We start from the raw sequence: 13,677 nt of genomic DNA on the forward strand, positions 1-13,677 counted from the left end.
AGAGGAAGCTGAGAAAAGAGAGATAAAAACTATCCAGGAGTATAAGGGGGGAATTAGAGAACTAAGTGTTGCAATCAAACAGAGAGCAAGAGAAAGGGGCTGAAGGTATACTTGAACAAATCATGGCTGAGAACTTCCCTGATCTGGGGAAGGAAAAAGGCATTGAAATGCAAAAGGCACAGAGAACTCCCTTCAGACGTAACTTGAAATGATATTCTGCACCACATATCATAGTGAAACTGGCAAAATACAAGGATAAAGAGAAAATTCTGAAAGCAGCTAGGGATAAATAGGCCCTGACTTAACAAAGGTAGACACATAAGGGTAGTAGCAGACCTATCTACTGAAACTTGGCAGGCCAGAAAGGAATGGCAGGACATCTTCAATGTGATGAACAGAAAAAATATGCAGCCAAGAATCCTTTATCCAGCAAGTCTGTCATTCAGAATAGAAGGAGAGATAAATGTTTTCCGAAACAAACAAAAACTGAAGGAATTCATCACCACTAAACCAGCCCTACAAGAGATCCTAAGGGGGACTCTGTGAGTGAAATGTTGCAAGGACCACAAAGTACCAGAGATACCACTACAAGCATGAAACCTGCAGATATCACAATGACTCTAAACCCATATCTTTCTATAATAGCACTGAACGTAAATGGACTAAATGCTCCAACCAAAAGACATAGAGTATCAGAATGGATAAAAAAACAAGACCCATCTATTTGCTGTCTACAAGAGACTGATTTTAGACCTGAGGACACCTTCAGATTGAAAGTGAGGGGATGGAGAACTATCTATCATACTACTGGAAGTCAAGAGAAAGCTGAAGTAGCCATACTTATATCAGAGAAACTAGACTTTAAATTAAAGGCTGTAACAAGAGATGAAGAAGGGCATTATATAATAATTATAGGGTCTATCCATCAGGAAGAGCTAACAATTATAAATGTCTATTCACCGAATACAGGGGCCCCCAAATATTTAAAACAATGAATTACAAACATAAGCAACCTTATTGATAAGAATGTGGTAATTGGAGGGGACTTTAATACTCCACCTACAACAATGGATAGATCATCTAGACACACAGTCAATAAAGAAACAAGGGCCCTGAATATTACATTGGATCAGATGGACTTGGCAGATATATTTAGAACTCTGCATCCCAAAGCAACGGAATATACTTTCTTCTCGAGTGCACATGGAACATTCTCCAAGATAGATCACATACTGGGTCACAAAACAGCCCTTCATAAGTAGACAAGAATTGAGATCATACCATGCACACTTTCAGACCACAATGCTATGAAGCTTGAAATCAACCACAGGAAAACGTCTGGAAAACCTCCAAAAGCATGGAGGTTAAAGACCACCCTAGTAAAGAATGAATGGGTCAACTGGGCAATTAGAGAAGAAATTTAAAAATATATGGAAACAAATGAAAATGAAAATACAACAATCCAAACACTTTGGGATGCAGCAAAGGCAGTCCTGAGAGGAAAATACATTGCAATCCAGGCCTATCTCAAGAAACAAGAAAAATCCCAAATATAAAATCTAACAGCACACCTAAAGGAAATAGAAGCAGAACAGCAAAGACACCCCAAACCCAGCAGAAGAAGAGAAATAATAAAGATCAGAGCAGAAATAAACAATATAGAATCTAAAAAAAACTATAGAGCAGATCAATGAAACCAAGAGTTAGTTTTTTGAAATAAATAAATAAAATTGATAAACCTCTAGCCAGGCTTCACAAAAAGAAAAGGGAGATGACCGAAATAGATAAAATCATGAATGAAAATGGAATTATTACAACCAATCCCTCAGAAATACAAGCAATTATCAGGGAATACTATGAAAAATTATATGCTAACAAACTGGACAACCTGGAAGAAATGGACAAATTCCTAAGCACTCACACACTTCCAAAACTCAAACAGGAAGAAATAGAAAATTTGAACAGACCCATAACCAGTGATGAAATTGAACCAGTTATCAAAAATCTCCCAACAAATAAGAGTCCAGGCCCAGATGACTTCTCTGGGGAATTCTACCGGGCATTTAATTTTTTTTTCAACGTTTATTTATTTTTTGGGGGGACAGAGAGAGACAGAGCATGAACGGGGGAGGGGCAGAGAGAGAGGGAGACACAGAATCGGAAACAGGCTCCAGGCTCTGAGTCATCAGCCCAGAGCCCGACGCGGGGCTCGACCTCCCGGACCGCGAGATCGTGACCTGGCTGAAGTCGGACGCTTAACCGACTGCGCCACCCAGGCGCCCCTCTACCAGGCATTTAAAGCAGAGATAATACCTATCCTTCTCAAGCTGTTCCAAAAAATAGAAAGGGAAGGAAAACTTCCAGACTCATTCTATGAAGCCAGCATTACTTTGATTCCTAAACCAGACAGAGACCCAGCAAAAAAGAGAACTACAGGCCAATATCCCTGATGAATATGGATGCAAAAATTCTCAACAAGATACTAGCAAATCGAATTCAACAGCATATGAAAAGAATTATTCACCATGATCAAGTGGGATTCATTCCTGGGATGCAGGGCTGGTTCAACATTCACAAATGAATCTATGTGATACATCACATTAATAAAAAAGATAAGAACCATATGATCCTGTCAGTCGATGCAGAAAAAGGATTTGACAAAATTCAGCATCCCTTCTTAATAACAACCCTCAAGAAAGTCGGGGTAGAAGGAACATACTTAAACATCATAAAAGCCATTTATGAAAAGCCCACAGGTAATATCATCCTCGATGGGGAAAAGCTGAGAGCTTTTTCCCTGAGATCAGGAACACGACAGGGATGTCCACTCTCACCGCTGTTGTTTAGCATAGTGTTAGAAGTTCTAGCATCAGCAGTCAGACAACAGAAGGAAATCAAAGGCATCAAAATTGGCAAAGATGAAGTCAAGCTTTCATTTTTTGCAGATGACATAATATTATACATGGAAAACCTGATAGACTCCACCAAAAGTCTGCTAGAACTGATGCATGAAATCAGCAAAGTTGCAGGATACAAAATCAATGTGCAGAAATCAGTTGCATTCTTATACACTAATAATGAAGCAACAGAAAGACAAATAAAGAAACTGATCCCATTCACAATTGCACCAAGAAGCATCAAATACCTAGGAATAAACGTAACCAAAGATGTCAAAGATCTGTATGCTGAAAATTATAGAAAGCTTATGAAGGAAATTGAAGAAGATACAAAGAAATGGAAAAACATTCCATGCTCACGGATTGGAAAAATACATATGGTTCAAATGTCAACACTACCCAAAGCTATCTACACATTCAATGCAATCCCAATCAAAATTGCACCAGCATTCTTCTCGAAGCTAGAACAAGCAATCCTAAAATTTGTATGGAACCACAAAAGACTTTGAATAGCCAAAGTAATATTGAAGAAGACGAAAGTGGGAAGCATCACAATCCCAGACTTTATCTTCTACTACAAAGCTGTAATCATCAAGACAGCATGGTATTGGCACAAAAACAGACACATAGACCAATGGAATAGAATAGAAACCCCAGAACTATACCCACAAAAGTATGGCCAACTCATCTTTGACAAAGCAGGAAAGAACATCCAATGGAAAAAAGACAGCCTCTTTAACAAATGGTGCTGGGAGAACTGGACAGCAACATGCAGAAGGACAAAACCAGACCACTTTCTTGCACAATTCACAAAAATAAACTCAAAATGGTTGAAGGACCTGAATGTGAGATAGAAAACCATCAAAACCTTAGAGGAGAAAGCAGGAAAAAACCTCTCTGACCTCAGACACAGCAATTTCTTACTTGACACATCTCCAAAGGCAAGGGAATAAAAGCAAAAAATGAACTATTGGGACCTCATGAAGATAAAAAGCTTATACACTGTAAAGAAAATAATCAACAAAACTAAAAGGCAACTGACAGAATGGGAAAAGATATTTGCAAATGACATATTGGATAAAGGGGTAGTATCCAAAATCTATAAACAACTCACCAAGCTCCACACCCAAAAAACGAATAATCCAGTGAAGAAATGGGCAGAAGGCACGAATAGACACTTTTCCAAAGAAGACATCCAGATGGCCAACAGGCACATGAAAAGATGCTCAACATCACTCCTAATCAGGGAAATACAAATCAAAACCACACTCAGATATCACCTCATGCCAGTCAGAGTGGCTAAAATGAACAAAACAGGAGACTATAGGTGTTGGAGAGGATGTGGAGAAACGGGAACCCTCCTGCACTGTTGGTGGGAATGCAAACTGGTGCAGCCACTCTGGAAAACAGTGTGGAGGTTCCTCAAAAAATTAAAAATAGATATACCCTATGACCCAGGAATAGCACTGCTAGGAATTTACCCCAGGGATACAGGAGTGCTGGTGCATAGGGGCACTTGTACCCCAATGTTTATAGCAGCACTTTCAACAATAGCCAAATTATGGAAAGAGCCTAAATGTCCACCAACTGATGAATGGATAAAGAAGTTGTGGTTTATATATACACTAGAATACTACTTGACAATGAGAAAGAATGAAATATGGCCTTTTGTAGCAATGTGGATGGAACTGGAGTGTTGTGCTAAGTGAATTAAGTCATACAGAGAAAGACAGATACCATATGTTTTCACTCTTATGTGGTTCCTAAGAAACTTAACAGAAGACCTTGGGGGAAGGGACAGGGAAAAAAAAATTAGAGAGGCAGGGAGGCAAACCATAAGTGACTCTTAAAGACTGAAAATAAACTGAGGGTTGATGGGGGGTGGGAGGGAGGGGAGGGTGGGTGATGGGCATTGAGGAGGGCACCTGTTGGGATGGGCACTGGGTGTTGTATGGGAACCAATTTGACAATAAATATCATATAAAAAATATAAATGCAAAAAGCAGAAAAAAAGAAACCAATTAATTCTGATTGCTATCTATGATAGTGCAAAAGACAAAAAACAAACACAAATGAGAAAACAAACAAACAAAAAAAGTTAGCAAGTTCTGTTTTCTTCCAGTCTCAAATAATTACTAATTTGGTCCACCTTTTGTGTAATAGAAAATGAAGGCATAAAATTAGTAACAGTATAACGGTAATAGTGATAATAGGGTAGTCATAGCTTATGATACTATATGCCTGGTAGTTGCTGGTATTCCTTTTACATTAAAAAATAAAATAAAATAAACTCAAAAATAATATATAAATTCAAATAATTTAAAATAAATAAATATTAAGTCAAATAAATAACAAAGTCAAAACTTTTAGACTAAGTGCATAGCTAAACATAATTTTATTATTAATAAAAATATGGGATAAAAATAATCAGAGAAGGATATAACCCAAGATATTAAAACATGCAATAAGACTACAACCTTGAAGAAAGATGGAGGAAGTAACAAATATTTTTAAAGGCAAAATTATGAATTAAAAATAAAAGAAAAATTTAGATAATAATATATTCAATAAATAGATATATCAATAAATTAGACATCTACCAAGTTAAATCAAGGAAAAGAAAATATTTAAACAATATTAAAATGAGAAAGTAGAATAAGTTAGAGAGTTTTAGTATTAAATTGTCATGTTCCATTGTATGATAATAAGTTGGAAAATTTCATTGAGATGGCTGACTTTGGAAAACACAAATGACCCAAACTTACTCATGAAGTAGAAATTTTGAGTACATCAATAAATGAGGAAGAAGCAAACAAACATATGTTAAAAATTATTTCCAAGAAAGTCTCCAAAGCTAGACAACTTACCAGGTAGTTCTTAAAAAGGAAGAGATAGTTACAATATTACAAAAATGGTTTCCATTTTCTTATAAAAAGTGTCATTAAAACTAAACTTTTCATTTTCATATGTGTAACTCTAATTCAAAAACTTAGAAAAATAGCCCCATAACAGAAAACTATAGTTAAATTTCAATTATCAATAAAGATAAAAAAAATCCTAAAGATAATATGAGTGGCCCAGATTGAGCGATACATTGAAAGAATGGTCCACCACAGTCCATTTGAGTGGCACTGTAATGAGAGCCTATGAACATGAGCCCCAGAATTCCGACTGCCTGCCCACTTATTTCCGAGCTGTGGTACTCCAGTAGAGACTTTACTCTCTGTGTTTCAGGTTCCTCATCTACATAGTGCAAATAATAATAGACCTACCTTTCAGAGATTTCAACAGGATTAAGTAAAGTAACACGATGGAAAGCATTCATCACAGTTTCTGGCACATAGTAAGCATTAAATAAATATTAGTTATTATCATCATAATGCCAGAAATGCAGAGATTGTACCATATTAGGAAATCTCTGAATATAACACACACCAGCAATGTGTCAAAAAATTTTTTAACAGAATATGTTTAAAAGAAAAGGTACTTGACAAAAGTCAGCAAGCATCCTTGATTATTTGTTTATCGTTTAAAAACTAAGGGGAAAAAAACCCACTTCATTAACATAGTGAAAATACTTAACCTCTCAGGAAGCATTTCACTTAACAGTTAACTAGTTGAACATAAGATTTGACTTAGCATAAGATATTATTTAACATGGTAAAAATATGAAACATATTTTTATTATTGAAAAAAAGAGAAATATAATAAAACAAACACATGCAAATCACCTTGGCAAGAAATAGGCTGTCCCTGTACTATAACAAACAAATAAGCAAACTAAAATTGCAAGATATTGATGAGAGACATAGAGTATTTGGATAAATGGAGAAACGCCATGTTCCTAGAAGAGAAAACTGAGTATTTTTAAAAGATCTTTGTTTCCAAATCAACTTACATACCAGTAAAATCATAATTTGATTTTGGAGGGAACAGAATACAATGGTTCTTGTGTTCAATTAGAATAATAAACAGAAATAAGTAGCCTTTTCCTTTTTTCTATTAAACAAGGAATAATAAGGAAAGAACAGATATTATAACATATAAATGTACATTAATTAAATATGTTACTACTAACAGAGAATAGCAATACAGATTGATGAAACCCACCTTAGAACCAAACCCTGTTCTTTATAAAATATTGATGTGATGAAAAAAACATCAAAAATCAATGGAAGGAGTGATTAATTATTCTATAAATAATGCTGAAAACTTTGTTAACTATTTAGAAAAAGAATCTTTAATCCTTAGAGAATATTTAATCTCACAAAATAATTTGAAATTACATGCAAAAAATTGAACAACAAAATGGTATTTGTCTTCTCAGTAGGCAGGAACCAAAGCACTAAAGTAGTGAGAGCAATAAAAGAAATCAGCTCAAAATGGAATGTTTCATACAATTACATATATAAAACATTAAAACTTACCCACATCAAACCAAAAACTAAAAAGTAAACAAAAAACTAGAAAAGTACTTATAACAAGTATAAAAATTTCAATATCCTAACAGTATAAAGAGCTCTCAGAGATCAGAACAGAACATTATAAATTATCTAAAAAACAAATGATCAGGAGACATTAAGAGGCAAGCAGGAAATGCATCAACAAAGTGAAATACAGATTACTAATGAGCTTGCAAAAAATATTCTAACAGTAACAAAGAAATGAATATTAAAATAAAGCATATTCACCTATACATGAATAAAGATTTTTAAAAGATTAAAATATGGGGAACCAGGGTGGCTCAGTCAGTTAAGCATCCAACCTCATTTTGGCTCAGGTCATGATCTCATGGTTCATAGGATTGAGCCCCATGTCAGGCTCCACGCTGACAGCACAGAGCCTGCTTGGGGTTCTCTCTCCCTTTCTGTATGCCCCAACCCTGCTACTGCATGTTCTCTCCTCCCCCCCACTCAAAACAAATAAACTTTAAAAAACAAATAAATAAAAGATGAAGGGGCACCTGGGTGGCTCAGTCGGTGAAGCATCAGACTCTTGGTTTCAGCTCAGGTCATGACCTCACAGTTTGTGAGTTCGATCCCTACATTGGGCTTCACATTGGCAGTGTGGAGCCTGCTTGGGACTCTTATATTCTCTCTCTCTCTCTCTCTCTCTCTCTCTCTCTCTCTCTCTCTCTTTCTCTCTTTCTCTGTCCCTCTCTCCCTCTCTCCCTCTCTCCCTCTCTCTACTCCTCCTCAGCTTGTGCTCTCTCTCTCAAAGTAAATAAATAAGCTTAAAAAAATAAATAAAAGATTAAAATAAGTTTTGATAAAGATTTGGACAGTAATGCTCATGTACAGCAGGCAGACATATGAATTGTTTTAAGCTTTCTGGGTAGCAGTTTGGCAGTATGAATCAAGAAGTAATAAAAATATTTATATCCTTCAATCAATTTTTCCACTTTTAGGAATCTCTTTCAAGGGATTAATCAGAGAGGCAGGCAGAGTTTTATTCACGAGTTTTCATTGCAGCATTGTTCATAGCAGGGGGAAAAAAAAAACTCCTTAAATTTCTAACAATAGAGACATGGTTATGTAAATTACAGTGGAGCATATTATAGAATATTGTTCAGGCATAAAAATGTTTTTGAAGGATATTTGATGGCATGGTCAAAAGCATTCAGTATGCCCTCAGTTATATTTTAAAAACCGAGTTATGAATAGAAAAATATATTGTATAAAAATACTCCACAATGTTATTAGAGGTTAGTACTCAAATGTGGGATGGTAATGAATTTTATTTTGTTTCTTAATATTTTCCAACTTATCTACAATGAGCATATTGTTACTCCATACTTACAGAAAATATGAAATCTTTCTTTAAAAGAAGAACTTACGTAACCCTCCTGCAATGATGTGGGGTTTTGTCTGTTTGCTAGTTTAATCAGAGAAGTCTTTTTGAATAATACTCACCCACGGCCTCTGCAATCATGAAAACGAAGCATATTCCTGAAGCAGCACAGAGTTTCCACTTGGCATAGACTTGCTCGTTTGCTCTGTTCTCTGTGGCCTTGGAGTTGCTGTGGCAGTGATAGATGGCTCCTGAGTCCAGCTCCTCTGGCTTCTCTCCAGGACATTGATTTTTATTCAAGGATTTCTGCTGGAGTTCCACGCTATGGATGAGTTTGACAGAAGCAAGAAGTGAACACGGTTGCAAACAAATACCTCACTGACAGCCCTACCCATTCTCAGAACTGATAGAAGGACATTTGCTAACTAGACAGGAAGTTACAGTTCACAGCTCCTTCTATAAGAAATATCAAGTGTAAGGAACAAGCAAGAAATTTCCTTCTGAAGTCTCAACTACTAAAGGTTTTGCTTTTTTATTCAGCCAAGCTATACCAGCAGTGATTAAGAGATGTTAAAGGAACAGGAGAAAGGAAGCAGATACATTTTGATGCATTTCCTTACAAATTACTCCACTTTGAAAGGATTTTGGACCCTGTGTTACAAATTTTAAAAAGCAGGGGTGAAGAGCAATGTTAGATATGTGCGTATGAGCCAGTCTGAAGATTCAAATACTATCACATGCCCAAACTCTTCCTTTCTTCTCCGCACCAACACTGTTAATAGATCATAGCACTTTCTCCTGTTGAGTCCCTGTTGACCCCCAGAATCCTTCTTAACACAGCTTTGCACACACTCTCTACCGATCTATCAAAGCTGTATTGTGAGTTGAACCTACTTACACTTCCTAAAGCAGGCAGTATATATCAGTTCTTCTCAAGTATAAAGCATTATTTACAGGCTGGAATAGAATTCTAGCATTTCATAAATGGAAAGATTATAGATACCATTTAGTCAATCCCATAGTTTCTTTTTTTATATATATATAATTTATTGTCAAACTGGCTAACATACAGTGTGTAAAGTGGACTCTTGCTTTTTGGGGTAGATTCCCGTGGCTCATCGCTTGCACCCAGGGCAACAAGCACCCTCCTCAGTGCCCATCACCCATTTTCCCCTCTCCCCCACACCCCATCCACCCTCAGTTTCTTCTCTATATTTAAGAATCTCCTATGGTTTTCCTCCCTCCCTCTCTGTAACCATTTTTTTCCCTTTCCCTTCCCCATGGTCTTCTGTTAAGTTTTTCAAGATCCACATATGAGTGAAAACATATGATATCTGTCCTTCTCTGACTGACTTATTTCACTCAGCACCTTCCAGTTCCATCCACATTGCTGCAAATGGCAGGATTTCAGTCTTTCTCATTGCCAAGTAGTATTCCATTGTATATATAAACCACATCTTCTTTATCCATTCATCAGCTGATGGACATTTGGGCTCTTTTCATAATTTGGCTATTGTTGAAAGTGCTGCTATAAACATTGGGGTACACATGCCCCTATGCATCAGCACTCCTGTATCCCTGGGGTAAATTCCTAGCAGTGCTATTGCTGGGTCATAGGGTAGATCTATTTTTAATTTTTTGAGGAACCTCCACACTGTTTTCCAGAGTGGCTGCACCAGTTTGCACTCCCACCAACAGTGCAAGAGGGTTCCCATTTCTCCACATCCTCGCCAGCATCTGAAATTTCCTGAGTTGTTCATTTTAGCCCCTCTGACTGGTGTGAGGTGATATCTCAGTGTGGTTTTGATTTGTAGTTTTTTAGCTGAAGTAATTAAGGTTCAGAGAGGTTAAGTAATTGCCCAAGGCCAAATAGCCAGCAAACAGCAGAACTGGGATTCTGATGATGTTAATAGCATTCAGGATTTTGAACAGTTCCAAATAATCTCCTTTTTTAGAATAGGAACCATTTGGCAATAGGCACATAGAATATTTATATCTATAAATTTTTGCCTTTGTAATGTGATACATACCCTTAGAATAATAATAAAAAAAAACATGTCATGTAGCAGTGTGGGTCACCAATGGCCATCAACTCAGAGGAGCATGAGAACTAAAAAGGAAGCATGATAGAAGTTTCCCTTCCTTTGTGCAGAGAAGGCAACATGACCAAGACAAGGTCACCAATTGTTCTGGCACTGTTCATATGACCATATGATTTGCTGAAGCCATAGGAAGCTTTGCTTTATTTTATACTTTTCATGAATCTTGTGGTCAGAGAAAACCAGGTGGTGACCAGGAGAAAGAACTTATTCTGGAGCAGTGCAGAAGGCAGACCAAGGCAGGAATCCCACTAAGGATGCAGCCTCTGGGCAATGCCACAAGAAGAAAAGTACAAGAAATCTGGCCAATTTTACTTTTAAACCCTGCTTTGTTGTCCCAGACTCTGAGATTAACCAATATGGATTTACTCTGAGCTGAGATTGCTCTTCGAGGTACTAAGCAGGGGATCCAAAGGTGGGCTTCAGAGGATCGATTGAAATTGGATGCCGTGTGTTCATATGTGTGTCTGTGTGTGTTTTATGGTGGGGGGGGGGGATGCAGGATCCCACAGTCTTCTCTGGGCTCCCAGAAGTGTCCATAATCCTCCCCAAACTTGAAATCCAAAATTAAAATACATTTCTCATCACCTCATTAGAGCAAAATGGCCTGGGTACCTATAGATGCAGAATAGGCTCTTGATATAAAAAATGATGTGAATCCTAAGAATTTTAAGAAGGTTCTAAAAAGCAAATGCTATGATGCATCAAAAAACGAATTGTGAATAAATTACCATAGATTCCCACAAATTCAAAGATGGTTGAAGCTCAGAAGGGTAGGAATAGTAGACCCGAGCAAAGAAATTTACTGTAGTATCAAAGAAAAAAAAGGGGGGAGAAAAACAGGAGAAATAGGGAAATATTCCAAATTTTTCTTGTAATAGCCTACAAATTTGAGTTTATTTCTTAAAATATGAATTAGAAAATGGAGCTTTGTTTTGTAATCTTGGGGAAGCCTCTCTTTTTCTTTTGTATTTCATTTTTGCTTGATGATAGACATTAAACTCCTTTATTCTATGTCTCTAAAAATAGAGCTGGTAATACTTTTCACCCTCTTATTTCATATGTTGACCATATAAAATCAATCCCATTTTGTACTTTCACATCACTTCTCCCAAGAACCTCCAGTCACTATGACTGTTAGAACAGGAGATGAAAGCTTGGGTCCCACCATGCATTTCCCACACTTCATGTATTCATTCATTCATTCATTCATTCATTCATGCATTCATTCAACAGATATGTGCTGCATGCCTGCAACATGCCTCCACTATCAGAGGTGCTAATGACACCATAGTCTTTGAGACTAAGCTCCTGACCTAAAAAGCTTGTATCCTAGCAGAGGGACACAAACTGTAAGCCAGCAGATAGTTTCAGAGGCTGTGTGGTATGATGGGCAGTGACTGGGTGAGGGAAGGTGGGGCTACTTTAAACAGAGTGGTAATGGGGGTGCACTTCTGTAGAGATACTGCCATGGTGAGTTCAAGGGTAACTGGGAGTAGACCTACATGCAAGAGAAACATCAAGTGGAGGGTGTTGCTGGGGCAAGGGCACAAAGGCAAGAAAGAGATTGTCTTGTTCAAAAGCTTGGCTTGATGGAAAGGGAACTACATATGTGGCCACTGTGGTGTGAAGAAAGAGTAACATTGGATGATGTCAGAGAAGTAGGCCGATGTTAGCTCATGCACAACTCTGAGCCATTAAAAAAGGATTCACTTGGACACCTGGGTGGCTCAGTCAGTTAAGCGCCAGACTTCATCTCAGGTCATGATCTCACGGTTAGTGGGTTTGAGCCCCGCGTCGGGCTCTGTGCTGACAGCTCAGAGCCAAGAGCCTGCTTTGGTTTCTGTGTCTCCCTCTCTCTCTGCCCCTTCCCCACTCACGCTTTGTCTCTGTCTCTCCTCTCTCTCTCTCTCTCTCTGAAAAATAAACATTAAAAAATAATAAAAAAGGATTTACTTTTCTTCAAATTCTACAGGAAGGAAGTTGGCAAGTTTTGAGCAGGGAAGTAACATTAGGTGGTTCACATTTCTAAAATGATCACTTTGGGTGATGCTTGGAAGGTTTGAGTATAAAGGGGCAAAACATGGAGACCATGTTTGGCTGAAGCAGAGAGGCTGATGATTTGGACCAGTGCAGTGACAAAGTAAATGGGAAGAAGTAGCCATATTTGAGTGCTATTTGGGACGTAGGATCCACAGGACATACTAATCAATAGCATCAGTTAAGGGGGAATGAGGAAGGGGAGGGACCAGAGGATGGCTCATGGATTTCTGGTTACAGCAGCTAGGATAAGGGCATGCCAGTTTCAGAGATGGGCTGAGTGACTGGCAGCACAGCGAGGGGGCTGTGAATTTGGGCTCTGACATCCCATTGCTAAGTCACCTCCCAGCTTTACCACTCACTAATCATATAACTGTAAGAAAATGACTTAACCTCTCTGTGCCTCAATTTCCTCACTGCAAAATGGTGATAATGATAACACCTCTCTCACAGGGCAGCTGTGATATTTTAGTTAATTCATATAAATATTTCAAAGTGTGTTTGGAACAAGGTAAATGCACCAAAAAATGTGAATTTTTAAGTTAGTTCTACCATTTTCACAAACTACATTATTATCATTGTTCTTGAGAAAGAATAAAACAAGTTTTACTGTGAAATAACTTTTAGGCTAAGCATTTTTATAACAGAGCTTGAATAAACAAAAAGCAGGCTTTTCTTTTGTTGCCCCTTTGTCCACATCTATCATTCTAGATTCTACTCCAATGACAATAAATCATACAAATCATCAGTTTTGTATTAATTGACCCCGGGGCTGGATTCTCTAATCCTAAGGAGAGGATAAATGTCAAAGAAGGAGAAAACAGTCATAAATCCCTTAGCTGTTCCTGGCC

The 13,677-nt window shown here is 37.5% G+C and overlaps 1 protein-coding gene across 2 annotated transcripts in view; it reads right to left on the reverse strand.

Moving 5' to 3' along the window:
* Nucleotides 1-13,677, reverse strand: part of SLC30A8 (solute carrier family 30 member 8) — a 48,216-nt gene that overhangs the window by 26,299 nt on the left and 8,240 nt on the right. For both annotated transcript variants that reach the window (XM_015072844.3, XM_053208262.1), the window contains exon 2: nucleotides 8,810-9,009. In XM_015072844.3, coding sequence (XP_014928330.1) covers nucleotides 8,810-9,009 — 200 coding nt within the window. The remainder of the gene's footprint in view (nucleotides 1-8,809; nucleotides 9,010-13,677) is intronic.

The sequence above is a fragment of the Acinonyx jubatus genome, chromosome F2 (assembly GCF_027475565.1).
Source record: "Acinonyx jubatus isolate Ajub_Pintada_27869175 chromosome F2, VMU_Ajub_asm_v1.0, whole genome shotgun sequence".
Classification (NCBI taxonomy): Eukaryota; Metazoa; Chordata; class Mammalia; order Carnivora; family Felidae; genus Acinonyx; species Acinonyx jubatus.